Source organism: Vicia villosa, linkage group LG6 (assembly GCF_029867415.1).
Source record: "Vicia villosa cultivar HV-30 ecotype Madison, WI linkage group LG6, Vvil1.0, whole genome shotgun sequence".
In the NCBI taxonomy this organism is placed as follows: domain Eukaryota; kingdom Viridiplantae; phylum Streptophyta; class Magnoliopsida; order Fabales; family Fabaceae; genus Vicia; species Vicia villosa.
Window position 1 is genome coordinate 3,203,758 of NC_081185.1, and position 26,745 is coordinate 3,230,502.

General features: G+C 35.3%; 1 protein-coding gene across 1 annotated transcript; it reads left to right on the top strand.

Moving 5' to 3' along the window:
• Positions 1-3,282: 3,282 nt before the first annotated feature.
• Positions 3,283-5,467, top strand: LOC131611138 (uncharacterized). Its single transcript, XM_058883244.1, has 4 exons — positions 3,283-3,389; positions 3,511-3,965; positions 4,196-4,799; positions 5,015-5,467. The coding sequence occupies exons 1-4, from the start codon at positions 3,303-3,305 to the stop codon at positions 5,465-5,467; spliced, it is 1,599 nt and encodes a 532-aa protein (XP_058739227.1). The 5' UTR covers positions 3,283-3,302.
• Positions 5,468-26,745: the final 21,278 nt, after the last annotated feature.

Below are 26,745 nucleotides of genomic sequence, written 5' to 3' on the forward strand. Positions count from 1 at the left end.
GCTGGTTATGCCCTTTGGTCTCTCCAATGCACCTGCCTCATTCCAGAGCCTTATGAATCATGTCTTCAAGGCACAACTTCGTCGTTCAGTGCTTGTATTTTTCGATGACATTCTGGTCTATAGTCCCACATGGGCTGCCCATCTGCAACACTTAGAGGAGGTTTTGCACTTGCTCCGACAACATCAGTTGTTTGCAAAAATGTCAAAATGTTCTTTTGGCCTTACTCAAGTCGATTACTTGGGTCACACTATCTCTCGCCAAGGAGTTGCTATGGATCGTTCCAAAATCCAAGCGGTTTTGGATTGGCCTACCCCGACGAATATCAAGCAGCTTCGGGGATTTTTAGGGCTCTCTGGTTATTACCGTCGGTTCATTAAGCAATATGCATCCATCGCCGCACCCTTGACTGCCTTGCTTAGGAAAGATGCCTTCAGTTGGAATTCTGAGGCTACTGTCGCTTTCCAAAAGCTCAAAGAAGCGATCACAAAGGCACCTGTGTTAGCTCTTCCTGATTTTCAGCAGCCCTTCATCTTGGAAACGGATGCATCCGGATCCGGCATTGGTGCAATTCTCAGCCAAGCTCGTCACCGTATTGCTTACTTCTCAAAGAAATTGAGTCCACGAATGCAAAAGCAATCAGCTTATGTCCGCGAGCTTTATGCCATCACTGAGGCAATGGCGAAATTCCGTCATTATCTAGTAGGCCACAAGTTTGTCATACGTACGGATCAGAAGAGCTTAAGAGCCTTAACAGAGCAGTCATTACAAACACCGGAGCAACAACATTGGCTGCATAAATTTCTGGGGTATGATTTTACTATTGAATATAAACCGGGTATAGATAACATTGCTGCTGATGCATTGTCTAGGTCCTTTTATATGGCTCTGTCTCGCCCTTGTGCCGACTTGATTACTCAGATTCATACTGCTGTGCTAGCTGACCCTGTGTTGTCAGCTTTGAAGAATCAATGTCTTCAAGGAGGCTGTCCAGATACTAATTACCATGTGCACAGGGATATGTTGTGTTGGCGATCTCGTTTGGTCATTCCGTCTAAGTCACCATTGGTTGGTCAGATTTTGCAGGAATACCATTCTTCCCCACTAGGTGGACATGCTGGATTCACCAGGACCAAGGCCCGTATTGTGAAGCAATTTTTTTGGGATGGCATGCATAAGGACATTGGCATCTTTGTTGCACAATGCCTCATTTGTCAACAAGCAAAAGCTTCTACAGTTCTGCCGGCAGGTTTACTGCAACCGCTGCCAATACCATCTCGCATTTGGGAAGACATCTCCATGGACTTTATAACCGGTTTACCGCCCTCTAACTCTTACACGGTCATTTTTGTGGTAGTGGATCGGCTATCTAAATATAGCCATTTTTCCCCATTGAAGGCTGATTTTACTAGTGCCAAGGTTGCAGAAGTATTCTTGCATTCTATTGTTAAATTACATGGTTTTCCAAACTCCATTGTATCTGACAGAGATAAAGTTTTTACGAGCAAATTCTGGCAGCAGCTTTTTAAATTGAGCGGCACTACTTTGGCTATGAGCTCAGCATACCATCCCCAGTCTGATGGGCAATCTGAAGCGGTGAACAAGTGTTTAGAAATGTATCTTCGTTGTTTTACCAGCCAATGCCCGCGCAATTGGTCCAAAATGCTTCCGTGGGCAGAGTTTTGGTATAACACTGCGTTACATACAAGCATCGGCATGACTCCGTTTAAAGCAGTTTATGGAAGGGATCCTCCATCGCTTATTAAATACGAAATGCAAGTTGCTGACCCACCATCATTACAAGCACTACTTACCGAACGTGATTCCGTTCTGACTCTCTTAAAGACTAATCTACTGAAGGCTCAACAAACTATGAAACGATTTGCTGATACGAAACGTCGGTTTGTGGAATTCCATGTGGGTGACATGGTCTTGGTTAAGCTCCAGCCATATCGCCAACATTCAGTTGCATTGCATCGCAACCAGAAGTTAGGATTGCGTTATTTCGGTCCTTTTCCCATTGTTGCAAAAGTAGGTACGGTTGCGTATAAGCTCTTGTTACCACCTACTGCCAAGATCCATCCGGTATTCCATGTGTCCCAACTCAAGCCTTGCAAGGGACAACACGACAATCATTATATACCACTGCCTCTCCTTACCAGTGAACACGGTCCCCTGCTCCGTCCGCATGCTATCTTACAGACGCGTATCTTGCAGCTGCAAGGCCAAGAGGTGCCCCAAGTGCTTGTTCATTGGGAAGGCATGACAACTGATGAGGCGACATGGGAAAATAGGGCTGCCATCCAGGAGAACTATCCTAACCTCAACCTTGAGGACAAGGTTGTTTTCAATGACGGGAGCATTGTTATGAAGGAGAATATTCCAATTGTGGTAGAGTCTAATTCTGTTAGAGAGAGTGGACAGGTGGCATATGATCCCACTATTGGGGGGATGAGGCGCATCACAAGAGAGAGAAAAGCTAACAAAAAATACTGCACATGATTTCCATATAAGTGAGGGTTGTGCAAGAGAGGTGGTAGGCAAGAATTGGTGACTCCAAGAATCTCTCTCCCTCATATTTGCTGTGGCTGTGTACTCCTTTTAAGGGTACCTTCAATTTTCCTTATTCCTTGCTGTACTGCTTCTTTAATTGTTATAAGAATTGGCTAGTCAGTACTGTTTCATTGGCTTGAGCTATCTCCATTATAAATATTGCATAACTTCTATTAATTTTCCAAGTTCTGTGTGTTACAACCTTACAGCATAACACCTAGAAATAAAAAATTATTGATTTTTGAGAGGGGCTTATCCCCAAGCAAAATATCTGACGCACCCTGACCCACTAGTTAGAGCCTACGTCTGCATGTTGTAGACTTGAAATAAGGGACAACATTTAGCGAGGGGGTAGGCCCCTGGCAAATTGGCGATGTTCAAAGCCCCACGGAAAACGATTTGCGACCCCCTGTTTTCCTAGGGGAGCGTTCCCCTCGCAAATTTTGTAGTTGTGGGGGGTTTTTGCCACTAGTAAGGGGTTAAACCCCTGACAAATTGGCTTTTTTCTTGTAGTGTTTGTAGGTTAGGCAGAATCTAAATGCTAAAAAAAAAAGTCAAAGAATTAACTATCCTCCAAATCTCATTTGAATTGGAAAATGCTTTTAGACAAATAGTTTCTTTTCCTTTTTCTTATATTTAAGTTTTGAGTAGTATATAGTTGGGACCATTTTCTAGCCTATTTATATTACAAGTTAGTTAATTTTTCTTTTTTCATAATGCTAATTGCCAAACCATCTTAAATCTCAATTCAATGACAAGAAGAATATACATTGTTCTTTGTTTACTCTTCTTTTGTGTTCATATGGTAGTACTTTTTGCTACACACCTAGAATCAAATGTAAGATATATATTATCACTTCCCAAATTATCCTATTCCATTATTTTTCTTAAGTTTTTTTATGAGAATTTATCATAATCTAATAAATTTTCTAATGGATGGTTTATTTCTTGTTTATTAGTGGATAAACCATGGTGGAGATTTATACAACAGAAGGTATGCATACATGGAGCATAAGATCAACCCTATAACAGCACCACACCTAAAACTTAAATGGAAATTCTATGCAGGCAAAGAGATAACAGCAACACCAACAATATACAATGGTATACTTTATTTTCCAAGCTGGAATGGTAATATTTATGCAATTAGACAAATTGATGGGTCAGTTGTTTGGAAGAAAAATTTGAAGGAATTGACTGGCTTGAATGCAAGTGTATCAATTGCTAATATAATCGGAAATGGAGCCGTGGCTAGAGCAAGTCCAACTGTGGCAGGAGATTTATTGATGGTTGGAATTTATGGGCCTCCTGTTGTTGTTGGTTTGGAAAGAGCAACTGGTGAGCTTGTTTGGTTGACAAAGTTGGATGATCATTATGCAGCAGTTGTTACCATGTCAGGAACATATTACAATGGGTTAGTACAAAATACCCTTTTTATTTTGATGATCTGAAAATTAACTATTTGTATACACTAATTTTAATAATAATAACTAACTTTCAATATCGTATTTTCAAACAGCGCAGTTTAGTGTCTGTTTGTCTTCTTTTTCTGTATAAACTTTATTATATTGAAATGAATGACATCATAAATTTTCAAGCACTTTTACTTCAATTGTGATAATGCTAACTTCTCTATGTATATAGGAACTACTATGTCGGAGTATCTTCATTAGAAGAACGTGCAACAATTGAAGACTGTTGCGTATTTCGTGGAAGCTTTGTAAAACTTGATGCTAAAACAGGTGCCATCTTATGGAAAACCTATATGTTGCCAGATAACAAAGGTCAAAAAGGAGAATACGCAGGAGCTGCGATTTGGGGAAGTAGTCCTTCTATTGATATTTATAGAAAACATGTCTATATTGCCACGGGAAATCTCTATTCTGCCCCAGAGAACATACTTGAGTGTCAAGAAACACAAAATAATGATACTACTCCTGTTGAAACCGATAAGTGCATTGAACCAGAAAACCACTCAAATTCGATTATAGCGCTTGATTTGGACACTGGTGAAATTAAATGGTTCAATCAATTAGGAGGTTTGGATGTTTGGTTTATTGCATGTATCAATCCGTCAACGACTAATTGTCCACCTCAAGGTCCTATACCAGATTCTGATTTTGCAGAAGAACCAATGATGTTAACTACACATATAAATGGAACTAAGAAAGATATTGTTGTTGCTGTTCAGAAAAGTGGACTTGCATGGGCATTGGATCGCAATAATGGAAATCGTCTATGGTTTAAGGTAATATATACTCTTCACTAGAGGAGCGCTAGCAACACTTCCAGAATTGTTTTTGAGTGTGTGCAAGGAAGGATACCCGACGAAGTTTAAAATTTGTCACGATTAAATTGTGGCTAATATATATAGGGTCTTCAAAAACTTGAGATGTTTCTAAACATTTACTCTAACACTCTTTTTTTCGAGCTCATTTTTATTATAAACTAAAATTAATGCAGGAAGCGGGACCTGGTGGACTATCAGGAGGTGGAATGTGGGGTGCAGCAACTGATGAAAACAGAATCTATACTAACATTGGAAATTCAGAAGGAAAAACTTTCCAACTTTTACCCTCAAATATCAATACAACAGCAGGAGCATGGGTGGCAATGGATGCTAGAAACGGAAAAATTCTTTGGTCTACCGCAAACCCTAGCAATGGTCTTCCCATCGGCCCGGTCAGTGTGGCAAATGATGTTCTCTTTGGTGGATCTACAGATAGTTTGGGACACATATATGCAATGAATGCGAGAAATGGTAAAATTTTATGGTCTTATGCAACTGGAGGTAGTGTTTATGGAGGCATGTCAATTAGCAATGGATGTATTTATGTGGGAAGTGGATATAATGTCTCCCTAGGAGTTGTTTTTAAATATACAGGTGGAACATCACTCTTTTCATTCTGTGTCTAATGAACTTATTTAGTCACTATGAATGTATAAATATAAGAGAGAGATAGGTCAAAGATATATGACAATGAATAAAATGTAACATTCTAGTTTATTAAACTCATCAAACTATTGCATCTTGGGTGTTCCAACGACCAAGAGTCAAACTATTCTAGTTTATTCAAGAAATATAACTAGCAAGAATAATTTTTATAATTGGAAGATGAAACTCTAATTTTATTTTAAGGGTGGCATTTTGTATACTTTTACGGGTGTGTTATTCTCCTTTCTTCTTAAAATATGAGGAAAATGCATAATTATAGCTAGAAATATGATTGTCATGGTTGATAAGATTAATTTTAAGCTAAGTTCGTTGTAACCCAATCACAACACTAAGGAATATTTAGATAAAGAAGGAGATGTTAATGCAAGTTATTTTTATGCTTGTATAAGAGAAATTGTTGGAATGCTAGACAGTTATGTGGGGTTGTAAAGCTTTGTTATGGAGGTAGTCTTATATAGAGAAAATTTCTCATTTCAATTACAACTTTTATGAGTTTTGCAAAGCCCTTTGCAATACTTAAGTTAGGTTTTATTTGGTGAGCAATTGTTGTTGTTGGGCTCTATAGATGTTTTTGATTGGCTGCATTTTGTGGTAAAATATATTTCTGTTTTTAGATGTCTTGACTGATGTCATGACATGCATTTGTAGTGTACTGCAGGATATGTATGGTTAGCTAATAATTGAATGTCAAGATGGATGTTGTGACATCAGTATCTGACATAATAGGTTGTTATGTTTTCTGATATGTTTCCTTATTAATCTCACGTTATATTTTAGGAAACTAACTATTGTGTTGATTGTATATAAATAACAGAACGAGCCATGGGCTGATTTTTAGCACACTGATATGTGAAAATTAGGTTAACTTGGTTAACCCTAATTTATGTTTGCGAGGAGGCCCAAGGCCCATGTTCTGCATATAAGAAGATTGGTAATCCTACTTAAAGAGGCAGAGATTTTGTGTGAAGAATATTTTTGCTCCAATTTGTGTTTAGGGTTATTTATTCTTAGTGTTTCTTGTGAGCCGAGCAATTATCACCTTGATGATTGTATTGGACTAGGGTGTTTTTGAGTTGTAATTTGTTGTCTCACTCTTAGATTTTAAGCACGAGTGTCGTGTCTCTTGATTGAAGCATTTAAGCAAGATCAAGATTTGTTTGAAGTGTGTCTTCACTATGAATTTACATTTATCTATTTGTTATCACTGTTGTGATTGAGGGGGGGGGGGTGAGTAGGAACTCAGGTCTAATGTTATATTGAAATTGCATTGAATAGGTTTTAAGTGAGGGGTGTAAACTAGTAGTTTAGCTCTGAATTAATACTACTTATAGTGGATATTCTCCCGGGCTTGGTTGCCCTCAGAGTAGGTGTTGTTGTACACCAAACTGGGTAAACAATTCCCCGTGTTCTTTACTGTTATTATTTACTTACTACGAAAGTTAATAATCTGTTCAATAGTGGATGTCATAACATCCAATACCACATCGATTGTCTGTTACTAGAATTTTTAATTGGCATCAGAGTAGGCACCCTGCCTGTTATCATTTGGGATATATCTAGGGACATCATATTCCGATACTATGGACAAGGATGTAGGATTTGTGAATAGACCACCCATTCTCGATGGATCAAACTATAACTATTGGAAACCTTGTATGATATCCTTCTTAAAATCTTTGGACAACAAGGCTTGGAGAGCTGCAAACAAAGGATGGGTACATCATATGAGAACTGAGAAAGATGGATCAACTATGTTAGTTCCTGAAGAGAATTGGAGCCAAGAAGAAGAAGCATTAGCCCTTCGCAATTCTAAGGCCTTGAATGCTCTGTTCAATGGAATAAATAAGAATATTTTCAAACTTGTGCATCACTGTGAACTTGCCAAAGAAGTCTGAGACACCCTCAAAACAACTCATGAAGGTACTTCCAAGGTGAAGATGTCTAGACTTCAGATCTTAACTACTAAGTTTGAGAATCTGAGGATGAAAGAGGAAGAGACCATTCAAACATTTGAGATGGGTATGTGTGACAATGTTAAAAAGAAGAACAAGAGCATAGCTTTTGTATCAAATACGGAAGAGGATTTATAAGAAAGCAATGGTGGAAGGGAGGAAAATCTATCATAAGCCATAGCTATGCTTGAAAGACAATTCAATAAATTTATAAAAAGATTAAATCAGAAGTTCATGCCAAATGTCAAGAACGTTCCATCTGACAACTGCATGGCTTATGATTCAAGCAGAAGATCCAAATGTGAAGAAAAGCCCAAACAAGGCAAAGGGTTTTAATGTCATGGGTGTGAAGGTTTTGGACACATTAAAGCTGAATGTCCCACTTACCTTAAGAAGCAAAAGATAGGGCTATATGTCACCTGGTCTGATGGAGACTCTGAGAGTGAGTCTGAAGAAGAATCTACAAAACATGTCACTGCTCTAACCAGTGTATATGTATATGATGATGATTCAAGTGAAGATGAGCTAACCTTTGATGAACTTGCAGCCTCATATAAAAAGCTGTGTGTCAGAAGTGCAGAAGTGTGCCAATGATCGGTAAATTAGCAAGTGGACTATTATTATCGATGTAGTTATAGTGAGTTTCCCCAAATATCTATCTCAAGGAATGCGTAGTAAGTACCAATTGTACTCTTGAATCTAATGAACAAAAACACGAGTTGGTTTGTTTTTGAGATTTTCAAAGATAAAAGTAAAACGAAAATTGCAAGTTCTATGAAAAAAAAGCATGTTAGGGAGAGTGGTTAATTCAACAAGTCATGATCCAAATCGGATTTCCTAAATGCAAAGAAACGTTCAATTTGCTAACCTTTTAGTGTTCGTTCTTAAGTCCTTAATGAACGAAACTATTAAACTACCAATCTTTATTTGAATGACCATCCAAACAATTATTGATTTTAAGCATTATTATAGTCCAGGTTTATAGTGATTAACAAGAATTCCTAGTCTAGGTTGTATTCTTTTTAACCTAATTGTGTGAAAACCCAAACAATCATAATCCTGTTAACTGTTAGTTGTAGATCAATCTGTATTTGTCCGATACAAACGCATAATAACCTCAGACAATTGAATTGAACTAGATGAACGATGTATAAAGAAAATCATAGATCTGAATTCATTACAATTGTTAAATTAACACCAACCCCTAGCATTAAGGGGTTTAGCCTCTCATAGTATTCGAAGAAAACATAATAGAAGAATTAAAAATTACAAAAAATAACGATGATGTGTATCTTCAATGGTGGTTTCCCTTTCCCTTCTCCGTCTCTGAATACTCCGTGATATCTATCTTATCTCTAGTGGTGTCTTTTTCTCGTACGGTCAAAAGTGCCTTTCTCCTTACACAACTTCGTTTAAGTAGTTTCAGTATCAGTCTCAGCAAAAAGTCCAAAATTCCCTTAATGACCAGACAAGTGGTAATAGATCAAAAAGTGGAAATATTATATGCAACCATCTACACGGGCCGTGTTGATTCACACGGGTGCTCGTGTAGATCTCCTGACTCACGTGGCAATGATTTCCTACTCCAGACTCCTCAACACGGGCCGTGTTGATTTACACGGGTGGCCGTTTTGATTCACTGACTTAGGTTTTTTCACTTCTCACCTGAAGCCTTCAACACGGGCCGTGTTGACTTACACGGGTGTCCGTGTTAACCTTCTGATTCTTTAACAACTCCCATCTTTCAGCCTTCTAGAGTCCCCAAACTCTGATTATCATTTCCTTTGATCACATGCATCAACCTGAAACACTAACACTACCAAACGAAGGCATAAAGAGGATCTTTTGACATAAACTTTAAACAAAATTCAATTAAATACTATGAATTAATAATCAAGATAAGCTTAACTTAAAAGCAATAAAAACAACCAACTGTGTTACGGAAATGATGAATTTGTGCCGGATGAAAGACCGAAACTTAATAGAAATGGTGACCGATCAGCCAACAAGGGGAGAAGCAAAAGAAACTTATAAGGGAGTTGGAAGCTGAGAAGAAAGAGAAACTTGCAACAATAGACTCACTCAATAGTGAAGTCACCCTGTTGAATTCCAAACTTTACCAGATGTCCAAATCTCTCAAGATGTTGAACAGTGGATCTGACACATTTGAAGAAATTCTTCAAGTGGTTCTGAAAGCTGGAGATATGTCTGGAGATAAGTATGGGAAATGTTTTGTTGGTAAAAGGACTGACCGCAAATATTATCAGCATCAATTAACTATGTGATCAAGGCTTCAATGTCAAATTTACTAAAGATGAATGTGTAGTCACAAATGGAGAAAATAAAGATGTCATGAAGGGATTCAGATATAAAGATAACTGATACTTGCGGGAGCCTAAAACCCATAGTTATTCCTCTGTATGCTCTATAGAAAAAGAAGAAAAAGATGTTAAACTGTGGCATCAAAAACTTGGACATCTACATTTAAAAGGGATGAAGAAGATCATATCCAAGGTGTAACGCACCAGACTGATTTCAGGATTATCGACTGACCCCACAAACAAACACGGGTCTTTTCAACATGCTTTGACCTTAATCACATTGTAATACCCTACCAATATGTGTCTAGAATCATATCAGTAGAATACTAATAATTGGTATTGAGTACATACAAAAGTCAGAAATACGGACATAAGCTGTATACATTTCAAAATAATCACGAAGATGGAAACAACGAATATGTTTACACAATGATAATAATATACAGCGGAAGAAAAGATCAAGCACGGTCTTCATGGTATCCAATCAAAAGCTCTTGATCCAAGCATCTGGAAAAACTCGATCTTGCACGGTACCTGAAAAAAATAATAAGATGAATGGGGTGAGATTACTAAATCTCAGTGAGTTCCCCTATCTTATGGGTCCTCTAGGCTCTACAGGTTACATACACAAACTACAAATCCATCTCAGACACTAAGGTTTCCTCACTATCTAGTACATGAAAGCCTGTCAACTCATAGCACCACGATTGAGTGTCCACTGACCACCCGATTAGATACTCTGAGAGCATATCACATGTTCAAATATTGGGTACATGCTTCCTCCAGAATAGGTCTTCCAGATTTAACAGCCAGCCTTCTCTCGGGAGCTACCCTCAAGGTCTGGTCTTCCGGGGTTACCTGTCTATCTGCTCATGGAAATAAGACCTAATAGCGTACATTTCCAATCTACATGGTAAGTAACTCATATGACTATAGAGAACCATGGAACCGATATTGAATCGCTACAACGATTCAACTCGTCCAATTTCCTTGGTCCAAATCTCACATTGAAATTCACCCATAAGGAAACAACAAAAGGAGAAGGTGAGGTACACATCCCCGGGAGTTCATCCCCGAAGAATAGCTCCTGAACAATGGAGCCGACCCATTCCCGAGACCAAAGCCCGAGAATTCCCGCAATATATGTGGCACAGGGGCATCCTTGGAATTTCTTCACAAGAAGTAGCCAACATATATGTAACGTGCCTACTCGCAGTTACTGTCCTTTTGTGTGTCCTCTAACCCCTCGTCTCATACTTACTACACCATTAGATTGTAGAATTTTAGAAGAAGTCACTTGATAGGAAAGAGGGAATATTAGGCTTAGAATATGTTCATATCTCTTAGTTTAGGTATCCTAAGGTTCAGCTTACCATATTCATATGTTGTTAATCGACGTACACAAGTTGCACCAAGTTATAAGACATCCTCGCCTCTTGGTTCACATACTTAGCTTCACAAGCTATAAGACCTCAACATCTCTAGTGTACGTGGATAACTTTGATTTACATTACCATTCATTCCATGATCCCTACAACCCAGTTGAAGGAACATCTGTGCACCAAGGAATTTAGAATGATTAACAATACGATTATCGAAGCACTATCGTTTAATAACCACGATACAAGAATATTCACATGGATTTAATTAGTACTTAATAATATTCTAAGGTTGTGGAACCTTAGACATCTTGTATCCCTTTCCGTTAGCTTTCCAATGCCTCTGACGGCGCCTAATTCCGAGTTACGGAACTCCAGTTATGGTCAAAACAGTAAAAGGATGATTTTCTGTCAGGTACAATCCATTTGCACTGGTGTGCAATCGGTTGCTCACTGAACCAGAAGCGCAGAATGCCAATTTTTCACAGTGCAATCGATTGCTTGACCCCTTCAATCGATTGCTTACTGAACCAGAAGCAAAAATCACATTTTTCTTGCATAAAACCAGTTCCAAAAGAGTCCTAACTCATCCATATGTTCCCCAACAATCCAAATACGAATCCCATCATATATTAACATTCCATATCATACAATTACATCAAAAGAACAAATATTTAACCGATTAAATACACATGCAAGGTATTGATCACTATCTAAACCCTTAATCAAGCATAAATCCCAATTCATACCCCAAGTTCTAACTATAGAACTCACCTTGATTAAGAAGATATTATGAGTTTGATGATGACAATGGACGCTGATTAGGGCTGAGTTGAAGAAGATGATGATGGCTCTCACACTTGTTCATCATTCCCCTTCCAAATTTACCAATCTCTTGCATGCAAGACAAGGTTGATGAAGATGCTGCACTTCTCTCTTCCTTTCCCTCTTCCACGAGCTCTCTTTCCCTCTTTCTCTTGCTCTATTCTGATTTTTTCTCCTCTCCTCCAATCCTTCCTCCAAATTCTGAATTTTGGTGAGTAAGAGAACGAGAAAATATAGTGAGACTTGGTCTTGTTTTGGGTTTATATAATGCCACTAATTTCTCATCCAGTAGGGCGTCGGGCATACTTGTAAATAACGGGATATTACACACATGCTTTCCAGGAAATTTCCTAGAAAGTCACCCATCCCAGAATTGCTCCAAGTCAAGCATGCTTAATTGTAGAGTTCTTATAGAACGGGCTACCGAAAAGAAAATGCATCTTATTGGTATAGCACCAATCAATCCTTATAAGCTTTCCTTCAACCATGCAGTCAAATACCTTCACGGCCTTAAGACTCCTCTCATTTTGATGTGGCGATCACCCTTTCCTTCTTTGGCCTCGGGTGTTACAAGCGGTGCAACCAACCCTCATCTTATCCGGCCTCGGGTGTTACATGCCCACCAGCTTCCGCATGGTTCATCCTCGAAACAACATCGTACTGGGAGAAGTCTGGCTTTAATATCATTTGTAACGCACAAGAATGATTTCAGGATTATCGTCTGACCCCACAAACTAACACGGGTCTTTTCAGCATGCTTTGACCTCACTCACATGTTTTTAGGGAAACTTCCTAGAAGGTATCCCATCCCAGAATTGCTCCAAGTCAAGCACGCTTAGCTGTAGAGTTCTTATAGAACGGGATACCGAAAAGAAGATGCATCTTGTTGGTATAGTACTCATCAATCCTTTTAAGCTTTCCTTCAACCGTGCAGTCCCATAATTGCATGACCTCAAGACTCCTCTCATTCAGATGTGGCGACCACCCATGCCTTCTTTGGCCTCAGGTGTTACATGTGGTGCTACCAACCCTGACCTTCTTCGACCTCGGGTGTTACACAAGGAAGATGTGAGAGGAATTTCTGGAATTTCTTTCCCTTCTCCAAAAACGTAGAATATTATATGCAATTTATGGAATTTCTTTCTCTTCTCTAAAACGTGGACTATCATATGCAATTTTTAGAAATTTCATCCCCTTCTCTAAAACTTGGACTATCATGGACTAACACATGTAATTTTGGGAATTTCTTTCCATTCTAAAAAGCCGTGGACTATCAAATAAAATTTCTAGGTTTTCTTTTCCATCTCAAAAAATGTGGACTATCATATGAATTTTTGGAAAACATGGACTATCATATGCAAATTATTTCCAAAAACATGGACTATCATATGCAATTTTTAGAAATTTCATTCCCTTCTCCAAAAACGTTTACTATCTTATGCAATTTTTGTAATTTCTTTCCCATCTCCAAAAACGTGGATTATCATATGCAATTTTTGGAACTTCTTTTCCTTCTCCAAAAACATGAACTATCATATACAATTTCTAGAATTTCTTTCCCTTTTAAAAAAACATGGACTATAATATGCAACTTCTAAGATTTCTCTCCCTTCTCAAAAAATGTGGACTATAATTTGAAATTTCTAAAATTTCTTTCCCTTCTCCAAAAATGTGGATTAACATATGCAAATTTTGGAATTTATTTACCTTCTCCAAAAACTTGGACTCTCATATCCGATATTTGGAATTTCATTACCTTATCTAAAGTTGACTATTATATGCAATTTTAGGAATTCCTTTCGCTTTAAAATACTTGGACTATCATATGTAATTCAAAAACTTCTCCACCTTCTCAAAAAACGTGGACTATCATATGCATTTTCTTGAATTTATTTGTGTTCTTCAGAAACGTGGACTATCATGGACTTTGATATGTAATTTTTGGAATTTTTTCCATTCTCAAAAGCAGTGGACTATCAAAAAAATTTCTAGAATTTCTTTCCCTTCTCTGAAATTATGGACTATCTTATGCAATTTCTTTCCAAAACATGGACTATCATATGCAATTTCTGGAATTTCTTTCCCTTCCCCAAAAACATGGATTATCATATGCAATTTTTGGAACTTCTTTCATTCTCCAAAAACATGAACTATCATATGCAATTTATGGAATTTCTATCCCTTATCCAAAAATATGGACTATCATATGCAATTTCTAGAATTTATTTCCCTTATCCAAAAACGTGTACTATCATATGCAATTTTCGGAATGTCTTTCCCTTCTCATAACACATGGACCATCATATGCTATTTTAGAAATTTCTTTCCCTTCTCCAAATACGTGGACTATCATATGGAATTTAGGGAATTTTTCCCTTCTTAAACAAGATGAACTATCATATGGAAATTTTGGAATTAATTTATCTTCTCCAAAAACATGGTCTATCATATGCAATTTTTGGTATTTCTTTCCCTTCTCCAAAAACGTAGACTATCATATGCAATTTTTGGAATTTCTTTCCCTTCTAAAAAAACAAGGAGTATCATATGCAATTTTGGAATTTCTTTCCCTTATCCAAAAATGTGGACTATCATATGCAATTTATGTAATTTCTTTCACTTCTCCAAAAACGTTGACTATCATGTGCAATTTCTAGTATTTATTTCCTTTTTACAAAAACGTGGACTATCATTTGAAATTTCTTTCGCATCTCCAAAAACGTGGATTATGATATCCAATTTATGGAATTTCGTTCCCTTCTGCAAAAAAGTCGACTAGCATATGCAATTTATGGAATTTATTTCCCTTCTAAGAAAACATGGACTATAATATGCAATTTCTATAATTTCTTTCCCTTTTCAAAAAACTTGGACTATTATATGCAATTTCTAGAATTTCATTCCTTTCTCCAAAAACGTGGTTTAACATATGCAATTTTTGGAACTTATTTACCTTCTCCAAAAACTTGGACTATTATAACCAATTTTTAGAATTTCCTTACCTTATCCAAAGTGGACTATTCATATGCAATTTTACGAGTTCCTTTCCCTTTCAAAATTTTGTTCCGCTTCTCCAAAATCATGGACTATTATATGCAATTTCTTGAATTAATTTTAGTTCTTCAAAAACTTGGACTATCATATGTAATTTCAGGAATTTCTTTCCCTTCACAAAAATCGTGGACTATCAAATACAATTTCTAGAATTTCTTTTCCTTCTCCAAAAATGTGGACTATCATATGCAATTTCAAAAATTTCTTCTCCTTCTCCAAAAACGTGGACTATCATATGTAACTTTTGGAATTCTTTCGCTTCTTAGAAAACGTGGACTATCATATGCAATTTCTTTCCAAAAATCTGGACAAACCTATGCAATTTCTGAAATTTCTTTCCCAATAACAAAAACATGGTCTATCATATGCCATTTCTGAATTTTCTTTCCCATTACTAATAACGTGGACTATCATATGCAATTTTTGCACTACGCCAAATTTAAGCTGTAGCAGCGCAGCTACTAAAGCGCTTTTAGCAAAAGCGCTCTCGTAGGGCTCGCTAAAAACAAAATTAATAAACAAGGGAAAATGATGCATAAAAAGCGCTCTGGTAGGGGGGGTTATGAGAGCGCTTTCAAAAAGCACTCTGGTAGGGGGGGGGGTATGAGAGCGCTTTTAAAAAGCGCTCTGGTAGGGGGGTTATGAAAGCGCTTTTAAAAGCGCTCTTATAGGGTGGGTGCTACGAAAGCGCTTTTGGGATAAAAGCGCTCTGGTAGGGGGTGTTATTAAAGCGCTTTTGAAAAGCGCTCTGGTAGCCCATTTAAAAAATTATATATTTTACAAACACACGCGTTTTGTTTCAGATCCAAAACACGCGAACCTTCTTCTTCCTTTCGTTGCTCCGCCGTCCTCACTCCCTCTCCAGCCTTCAACCGACTCCGCCGCCGCCTTCCTCACCCCATCGCCACCCTTCAACCGTCTCTTCTCTGTTCAGGTTAGGGTTTTGTGCCGGAAATTTTCCTTTTTTTCATTGTTTGCTTTCAAAAATACAAAATTTTATTTAGGGTTATAGTTAATATTATTGGGGCTTTTTTAATTTATCAGTGATTTAGGTTTTATCAGTGTGATTTAGAGTATTGAAGACAAAGTTTGTTAGGTTTTTATCAGTGATTTAGAGTATTGAAGACATGTATCAAGTAAGTAGAAGATGTTATTGATAATGAGACCTACAAGGGATATCTGTTTCATCAACTTTTACATGATTCAAGATTTTCTATATGTAGTTAGTAATAATCACGTTTTTCTATTGTAGGTTGAGCTTCAAACAGTGGATGGACTGGTAAAGGATAGAACACAATGTGCCCCTGCCGATTATGTTCCACAGAATATGAATCAAGTAATTGTACCCCGAAGTCTTCTGTGGTAGGATCCTTCGGGGTACAGTTACTTGATTCATATTTTGTGACACAATACAACTTGGATAGAAATGAGGCGATGCAGGTTAAGTCCAACAAAACCTTCAAATTTCTAGTCCAACAACCCCTTCTCATTATTGCAACATTTATTGATTGAGTAAACATACACCCCTAGCTTACACCAACACCGTAATTTTCTACATACAAGGTATACAATTCATTTTTTATTAATTTATTCTATCTTAATTTCTGTGCACAAGTATCTATCTGTGTTAAAATATACGGTGTAATATACAAGTGTAGGAAAATAAGCGTAGATATAGCATAGCTCAAAGATGAAGGAAAACGCTGAAGGGTAAGTAGTAGTAACTAGTTGTCATGTATTATTTGTCATAGAAATTAATATTCAACTTTTGTTTGTGTCTAATTTTTCCTGTCAATTGGTTGTGAAATTTACATTAATTGTTGTTGCAGAGAAACTTCTTATATTGCTAAGAGATAGTAGAAAGCTCACAAGGATACTGGGCTCTTTTGATCAATTTGGTAACAACTTCTCAAATTCTGTAATTGTTTGACATGCTGTTGGTTGAGTTTCTAATAGTGTTCCTATCAATAACATGTAGCTAATGTTGTTCTTGAGGGTGTCTGTGACAGGATTATTGTTAGTGATCTATATTGCTTTATCCCTCTGGGCTATATGACGTGGCTGTGTTAAATTTAAGGTAAACTTTATGTACAAAATTTGTTGAACTAATTTACAATAAATGATATTCCATTCCATGTATTCAAGTTAGATATATAAAGTCCTAAATATTAATAAATTAATTTGTATTTATTGATATATTTAATTTGATTATTCTTTTTACACGACATATATATATATATATATATATATATATATATATATATATATATATATATATATATACTCGTTCTACTCTTTACCTTCTTATTTTAGAGCCTTTATATAATAATAATCTTATTTTGATTATATTATTTTTATTTTGCAGATTGTGAAGATTTTCAGTCATTTGAAGATGTTCAGACTTTGCAGGACTAGGACCGATTTAGTTGATTTAGTTGTTTAGGGATGATTTTCTTATTGTTATAATGTCATGTGAATTGGTTTAGTTGTTTTCATGTTAGAAATATGTGAATCGGTGTATATATATTTTGGATTAATTACAATGGTATAATTATAATGCATGTTTAGTATATAATCGAAATCGCTTCTTTGTTGAAATAATGAGATTACTGAAATAATGGGATTACGATTGTAAATTATAGGTTTATGGGATAACAATGGTAAATTACAGGTTCATGAAAGAATGCTGCCATAAATGCAGGTTTAGAAATTATAAAAATAATAGGTTTATAAAAAAAAAGCATAAAAAATAAAATAAAAAACGCAACCTACGAAAGCGCTTTTGGAAAAACGCTCTTATAGGGAGGCTATCAGAGCGCTTTTTCCAGAAAAAGCGCTCTAATAGGGGGGGATACCAGAGCGCTTTTTCCAGAAAAGCGCTCTTATAGGGGGGGTCTACCAGAGCGCTTTTAGAAGCGCTTTTGTTACCTACGCCAGCGCTGGCTTTCACAGCGCTTTAAAGCGCTTTTAAAGCCCAAAATAAGCGCTCTCGTAGGCCTTCCGTGTTGTAGTGTTGGAATTTCTTTCCCTTCTCCAAAAACATGGACTATCATATGCAATTTTTGGAATTTCTTTCCCTTCTCCAAAAACGTAGACTATCATATGCAATTTATGGAATTCCTTTCCCTTCTCCAAAAACGTGGACTATCATATATAATTTTTAGAAATTTCTTTTCCTTCCCCAAAAATGTGGACTATCATATGCAATTTTTGGAATTTCTTTCCCTTCTCCAAAAACATGGACTATCATGTGCAATTTTTTAATTTACTTTCCCTTCTAAAAAAAGTGGACTATCATATGCAATTATTGGAATTTCTTTCCCTTCTCCAAAAATGTGGACTATTATATGAAATTTATGGAATTTCTTTCCCTTCTCCAAAACCTTGGTCTATCATATAAAAGTTACTAGAATTTCTTTCCCTTCTCATAAAATGTGGACTATCATATGAAATTTTTTTATTTTTATTCCCACCTCCAAAAACGTGGATTATCATATGTAATATCTGGAATTTCGTCCCCTTCTCTAAAAACGTGGACTATCATATGCAATTTCAAGAAGTTGTTTCCCTTCTCAAAAAACGAGGACATTCATATACATTTTCTAGAATTTATTCCCTTCTCCAAAAAGTGGACTATAATATGCAACTTCTAAGATTTCTTTCCCTTCTCCAAAAGCGTGAACTATCATATGTAATTTCAAGAATTTCTTTCCCTTCTCCAAAAACATGGATTAACATATGCAATTCCATTCACTTTTAGATACATGAACTATCAAATGTAGTTCAAATATTTCTCCACCATCTTCAAAAACATGGACTATCATATGTAATTTCAGGAATTTCTTTTCATTCTAAAAAATCGTGGATTATCAAATACAATTTCTAGAATTTCTTTCCCTTCTCCGAAACCGTGGACTATCATATGCTATTTCTAAAAATTATTTCCCTTCACAAACGTGGACTATCATATGCAATTTTTGGAATTCCTTGGCTTCTTAGAAAACGTGAACTATCATATGCAATTTCTTTCTAACAACATGGAATATCATATGCAATTTATGGAATTCCTTTCCCTTCTCTAAAAACGTGGACTATCATATGTAATTTTTAGAAATTTATTTACCTTCTCCAAAAACATGGACTATCATATCCAATATTTGGAATTTCTCTACATTTATCCAAAGTGGACTATTATATGCTATTCTAGGAATTCCTTTCGCTTTTAAATAATGGACTATCATATGCATTTTCTTGAATTTATTTCTGTTCTTCAAAAACGTGAACTATCATGGACTGTCATATGTAATTTCGGGAATTTCTTTCCATTCTAAAAAGTCGTGGACTATCCAATACAATTTCTAGATTTTATTTTCCATCTCCGAAAACATGGACTATCATATGCATTTTTGGAAAACATGGACTATCATATGCAATTTTTGGATATTCTTTCGCATCTCCAAAAAAGTGGATTATCATATGCTACTTCCGGAATTTCTTTCCCTTCACCAAAAACATGGACTATCATTTGCAATTTCTTGAATTTATTTCCCTTCCCAAAAAACATGGACTATAATATGCAATTTGTATGATTTCTATCCCTTCTCCAAAAACGTGGACTATCATATGCAATTTCTAGAATTTCATTCTCTCCTCCAAAACGTGGTTTAACATATACAATTTTTGGAATTTATTTGCCTTCTCCAAAAACATGGACTATTATAACCAATTCTTGGTATTTTCTTACCTTTTCCAAAGTGGTCTATTATATGCTATTTTACGAATTCCTTTCCCTTTTTAAATACATGGATTATCATATGTAGTTCAAAAATATCTTCCCTTTCTAAAAAATCATGGACTATTATATGCATTTTCTTGAATTTATTTCGGTTCTTCAAAAAACTTGGAATATCATGGACTATTAAATGTAATTTCTGGATTTTCTTTCCCTTCACAAAAACCATGGACCATCAAATACAATTTCTTAAATTTCTTTGCGTTCTCAAAAAATGTGGACTATCATATGCAATTTCAAAAATTTCTTCCCCTCCTCCAAAAACGTGGACTATCATATGTAACTTTTGGTATTTTTTCGCTTCTCAGAAAACGTGGACTATCATATGCAATTTCTTTCCAAAAATCTGTACTATCCTATGCAATTTATGGAATTTCTTTCCCTTTAAAAAAAACATGGTCTATCATATGCAATTTCCGAATTTTCTTTCCCATCACAAATAACGTGGACTATCCTATGCAATTTTTTGGAATTTCTTTCCCTTCTCAAAAAACATGGACTATCATATGCAAATTTTAATTTACTTTCCCTTCTAAAAAAAGTGGACTATTATATGCAATTTATAGAATTTCTTTCCCTTCTCCAAAACCTTGGTCTATCATATAAAATTTCTAGAATTTATTTCCCTTTTCCAAAAACGTGGATTATTATATGCAATTACTAGAATTTCTTTCCCTTCTCATAAAACATGGACTATCATTTGAAAATTTTTTAATTTCTTTCCCTTCTAAGATTTCTTTCCCTTCTCCAAATGCGTGGACTATCATATGCAATTTCAAGAATTTCTTTCCCTTCTCCAAAAACATGGATTAACATATGCAATTTTTGGAATTTATTTACCTTCTCCAAAAACTTGGACTATCATATCCAATTTTTGGAATTTATTTACCTTATCCAAAGTGGACTTTATATGCAGTTTTAGGAATTCCTTTCGCTTTTAGATACATGAACTATCATATGTAGTTCAAATATTTCTCCACCTTCTGCAAAAACATGGACTATCATATGTAATTTATGGAATTTCTTTCCATTCTCAAAAACCGTGGACTATCAAATACAATTTCTAGAATTTCTTTCCCTTCTCCGAAAACGTGGACTATCATATGCTATTTCTAAAAAATATTTCCCTTCACAAACGTTGACTATCATATGCAATTTTTGGAATTATTTCGCTTCTTAGAAAACGTGGACTATCAGATGCAATTTTTGGAATTTTTTTCCCTTCTCCAAAAACAGGGACTATCATATCCAATATTTGAAATTTTTTTACATTTATCCAAAGTGGACTATTATATGCTATTCTAGGAAATCGTTTCGCTTTAAAATAATGGACTATCATATGCATTTTCTTGAATTTATTTCTGTTCTTCAAAAACGTGAACTATCATGGATTATCATATGTTATTTCTGGAAGTTTTTCCCGTCTCCAAAAACATGGACTATCATATGCAATTTCTATAATTTGTTTCTGTTTTCCAAAAACGTGGACTTTCATATGCAATTTCTGGAATTTATTTCCCTTCCCAAAAAACACGGACTATAATATGCAATTTCTATGAATTCTTTCCCTTCTCCAAATACGTGGACTATCATATGCAATTTCTAGAATTATATTGTCTCCTCCAAAAACGTGGTTTAACATATGCAATTTTTGGAATTTAATTACCTTCTCAAAATACATGGACTATTATAACCAATTTTTGGAAGTTTCTTACCTTATCCAAAGTGGTCTATTATATGCTATTTTACGAATTCCTTTCCCTTTTTAAATAAATGGATTATTATATGCATTTTCTTGAATTTATTTCGGTTCTTCAAAAACTTGGACTATCATGGACTATTACATGTAACTTCTGGATTTTCGTTCCCTTCACAAAAACCGTGGACCATCAAATATAATTTCTAGAATTTCTTTGCCTTCTCCAAAAACGTGGACTATCATATGCAATTTCTAAAATTTCTTCCCCTTCTCCAAAAATGTGGACTATCATATGTAATATTTGGAATTCTATCGCTTCTCAGAAAACATGGACTATCATAAGCAATTTTTTTCCAAAAATGTGGAGTATCATATGCAATTTACGGAATTTCTTTCCCTTTTCGAAAAACATTGTCTATCATATGTAATTTCTGAAATTTCTTTCCCATCTCCAATAACATGGACTATGATATGCAATTTGTGGAAATTCTTTCCCTTCTCACAAAACGTAGACTATCATATGCATTTTATGAAATTTCTTTCCCTTTTCCAAAAACGTGGACTATCATATGTAATTTTAAGAAATTTCATCCCCTTCTCTAAAAACTTGGACTATCATACGCCATGTTTGGAATTTCTTTCCTTTCTCCAAAAACGTGAACTATAATATGCAATTTTTGAAATAACTTTCCCTTCTCAAAAAAAGTGGACTATCATATGCAATTATTGGAATTTCCTTCCCTTCTCCAAAAATGTGGACTATTATATGCAATTTATGGAATTTCTTTCCCTTCTCCAAAAACATGGACTATCATATGCAATTACTAGAATTTCTTTCCCTTATAATAAAACGTGGACTATCATATGCAATTTTTTAATTTTCTTTCCCATCTCCAAAAACATGGATTATCATATGCAATTTCTGGAATTCCATTCCCTTCTCCAACAACGTGGACTATCATATGCAATTTCAAGAAGTTGTTTCCCTTCTCAAAAAACGTGAACATTCATATGCATTTTGTAGAATCTATTTCCCTTCTTTAAAAAGTGGACTATAATATGCAACTTCTAAGATTTCTTTCCCTTCTCCAAAAGCGTGGACTATCATATGTAATTTCAAGAATTTCTTTCCCTTCTCCAAAAACATGGATTAACATATGCAATTTTTGGAATTTATTTACCTTCTCCAAAAACTTGGACTATCATATCCAATTTTTGGAATTTATTTACTTATCCAAAGTGGACAATTATATGCAGTTTTAGCAATTCCATTCACTTTTAGATACATGAACTATCATATGTAGTTCAAATATTTCTCCACCTTCTGCCAAAACTAGGACTATCTTATGTAATTTATGGAATTTCTTTCCATTCTCAAAAACCGTGGACTATCAAATACAATTTCTAGAATTTCTTTCCCTTCTCCGAAACCGTGGACTATCATATGCTATTTCTAAAAAATATTTCCCTTCACAAACGTGGACTATCATATGCAATTTTTGGAATTCTTTCGCTTCTTAGAAAACGTGGACTATCATATGCAATTTCTTTCTAACAACATGGAATATCATATGCAATTTATGGAATTCCTTTCCCTTCTCTAAAAACGTGGACTATCATATGTATTTTTTAGAAATTTATTTACCTTCTCCAAAAACATGGACTATCATATCCAATATTTGGAATTTCTCTACATTTATCCAAAGTGGACTATTATATGCTATTCTTGGAATTCCTTTCGCTTTAAAATAATGGACTATCATATGCATTTTCTCGAATTTATTTCTGTTCTTCAAAAACGTGAACTATCATGGACTGTCATACGTCATTTCGGGAATTTCTTTCCATTCTAAAAAGCCGTGGACTATCAAATACAATTTCTAGATTTTATTTTCCATCTCCGAAAACATGGACTATCATATGCATTTTTGGAAAACGTGGACTATCATATGCAATTTTTGGATATTCTTTCGCATCTCCAAAAACGTGGATTATCATATGTTATTTCCGGAATTTCTTTCCCTTCACCAGAAACATGGACTATCATATGCAATTTCTTGAATTTATTTCCCTTCCCAAAAAACATGGACTATAATATGCAATTTGTATGATTTCTATCCCTTCTCCAAAAACGTGGACTATCATATGCAATTTCTAGAATTTAATTCCCTCCTCCAAAACGTGGTTTAACATATACAATTTTTGGAATTTATTTGCCTTCTCCAAAAACATGGACTATTATAACCAATTCTTGGTATTTTCTTACCTTATCCAAAGTGGTCTATTATATGCTATTTTACGAATTCCTTTCCCTTTTTAAATACATGGATTATGATATGTAGTTCAAAAATATCCTCCCTTTCTCAAAAATCATGGACTATTATATCCATTTTCTTGAATTTATTTCGGTTCTTCAAAAACTTGGACTATCATGGACTATTAAATGTAATTTCTGAATTTTCTTTCCCTTCAAAAAAACTGTGGACCATCAAATACAATTTCTTAAATTTCTTTGGGTTCTCCAAAAATGTGGACTATCATATGAAATTTCAAAAATTTCTTCCCCTCCTCCAAAAACGTGGACTATCATATGTAACTTTTGGTATTTTTTCGCTTCTCAGAAAACGTGGACTATCATATGCAATTTCTTTCCAAAAATCTGTACTATCCTATGCAATTTCTGGAATTTCTTTCCCTTTAACAAAAACATGGTCTATCATATGCAATTTCCGAATTTTCTTTCCCATCACAAATAACGTGGACTATCCTATGCAATTTTTTGGAATTTCTTTCCCTTCTCAAAAAACATGGACTATCATATGCAAATTTTAATTTACTTTCCCTTCTAAAAAAAGTGGACTATTATATGCAATTTATAGAATTTCTTTCCCTTCTCCAAAACCTTGGTCGTTCATATAAAATTTCTAGAATTTATTTCCCTTTTCCAAAAATGTGGATTATTATATGCAATTACTAGAATTTCTTTCCCTTCTCATAAAACATGGACTATCATATGAAATTTTTTAAATTTATTTCCCATCTCCAAAAACGTGGATTATCATATGCAATATCTGGAATTTCGTTCCCTTCTCTAAAAACGTGAACTATCATATACAATTTCAAGAAGTTGTTTCCCTTCTCAAAAAACGTGAACATTCATATGCATTTTCTAGAATTTATTTCCCTTCTTTAAAAAGTGGATTATAATATGCAACTTCTAAGATTTCTTTCCCTACTCCAAAAGCGTGGACTATCAAATGTAATTTCAAGAATTTCTTTCCCTTCTCCAAAAACATGGACTATCATGAGAAATTTCTTTCCAAAAATGTGGACTATCATATGCAATTTCTGGAATATCTTTCCCTTTACGAAAAACATTGTCTATCATATGTAATTTCTGAAATTTCTTTCCCATCTCCAATAACCCGAACTATGATATGCAATTTTTGGAAATTCTTTCCCTTCTCAAAAAACGTAGACTATCATATGCATTTTATGAAATTTCTTTCCCTTTTCCAAAAACGTGGACTATCATATGTAATTTTAAGAAATTTCTTCCCCTTCTCCAAAAACTTGGACTATCATATGCAATGTTTGGAATTTCTTTCCCTTCTCCAAAAACGTGGACTATCATATGCAATTTTTGAAATAACTTTCCCTTCTCAAAAAAAGTGGACTATCATATGCAATTATTGGAATTTCATTCCCTTCTCCAAAAATGTGGACTATTATATGCAATTTATGGAATTTCTTTCCCTTCTCCAAAAACATGGACTATCATATGCAATTACTAGAATTTCTTTCCCTTATAATAAAACGTGGACTATCATATGCAATTTTTGATAAGTGCTTTATTCATGCTAAAATGACTTATTATAACATAGCACTTATCTTGCTTATTTGACCTATTTCTCACATAAAATCCCCCAATTATTGAATAAACTATTATTGTGCAAGATTACTTGGCTTGGTTTGTTTTTGTGCAGGATTTGGCCTTAAAGCAAAAACCAGAAAACAGAGCATTCGCTGCAGCGAACTATATTTCACTGTAGCGAACTCCAGGCACTCAAAGGCAAAAATCCAGAAACAGTGCATTCGCTGCAGCGAAAGGTAGCGAATGGTAGCGAAGGCCCGATTCGCTGCAGCGAACCATATTTCGCTGTAGCAAATGAAGTCAGAATCAAACTTCCCAGTTTCGCTAGCAGCAAGCAGTAGCGAGGTACATTCGCTGCAGCGAACCATATTTCGCTGTAGCGAACCTTGGCGGTTTCTAGAAGATTTGAATTTCTTAAAACTGAAGAAAACATTCGCTGTAGCGAAATATCCTTCGCGTAGCGAACTCTGGCGGTTCAACAAAGACTTAACCCTGAAGCAAACGTTCGCTGTAGCGAACTTCTGTTCGCGTAGCGAACTCAGGCGGCCAGAACTGCTATAAAAGGAGCAGATATTATTTCAGAAAGATTCATTCAGTTTCTATCATTGTAACACTTTTGTAATAGCAGTAGAATAGAAATATAAGAGGTTATTAGGGAGAAGGAGCTGGAGATACATCGAGAGTCGAGAAATCCTCATTGATGTCGTTCTAACTCAAATCTTCCATTGAGCTTCAAACTACCATGAGTAGCTAAATCCCTCTCTTGTTGGGATTGGTCGTAATTCACCAAATAGTATGTATTTTCTTTGATCATGGCGTTATATATAATTTATGTTTGAATCATTATCGTTGTTATCTTCGTTTTACCGTTTATTTCATGGATTGAATTGATATTAACAAATACGATTCTAATCTCGATCCAAGATAACAACTATTAAACTCTAAATGCTAGACATAGATTTAGGTTTAATATTCACTTCAAGTATTGAAACTTAATGCTACCGTATCGTTTAATAGGCTGAGAAATCGTCGATTAAACCATAAGGTAGAAATCTCAACAAACGTTTAGACATGAACTTTGTCGTGAGCAATACGTGATGATATTGAAACGAGCATACATTATGTATAAATGATCTAAGATTTACATATTGAATCGGTGGATGAAAACCATTTCCCAACAAGTCTATTCCTCTAAACTTATCTTTCGTTATTTACGCATTTTTACTTTCCGTAACTTTCAACCAAACAAACTTGAAACCTTATTCTTAGAACTATAGAAATTGTTGAACGGTTTTGATATCGCTCCAATACCTGTGGATACGATAATATAAAATACTTACAT

What these genes read in the sequence shown, in the direction of transcription:
- LOC131611138 (XM_058883244.1), top strand. Translation starts at nt 3,303, where the DNA reads ATGACAAGAAGAATATACATTGTTCTTTGTTTACTCTTCTTTTGTGTT. An exon ending in TCAGGAACATATTACAATGG is followed by an intron (nt 3,966 to 4,195) that starts GTTAGTACAAAA and finishes CTATGTATATAG; the next exon opens with GAACTACTATGTCGGAGTAT. An exon ending in GAAATCGTCTATGGTTTAAG is followed by an intron (nt 4,800 to 5,014) that starts GTAATATATACT and finishes AAATTAATGCAG; the next exon opens with GAAGCGGGACCTGGTGGACT.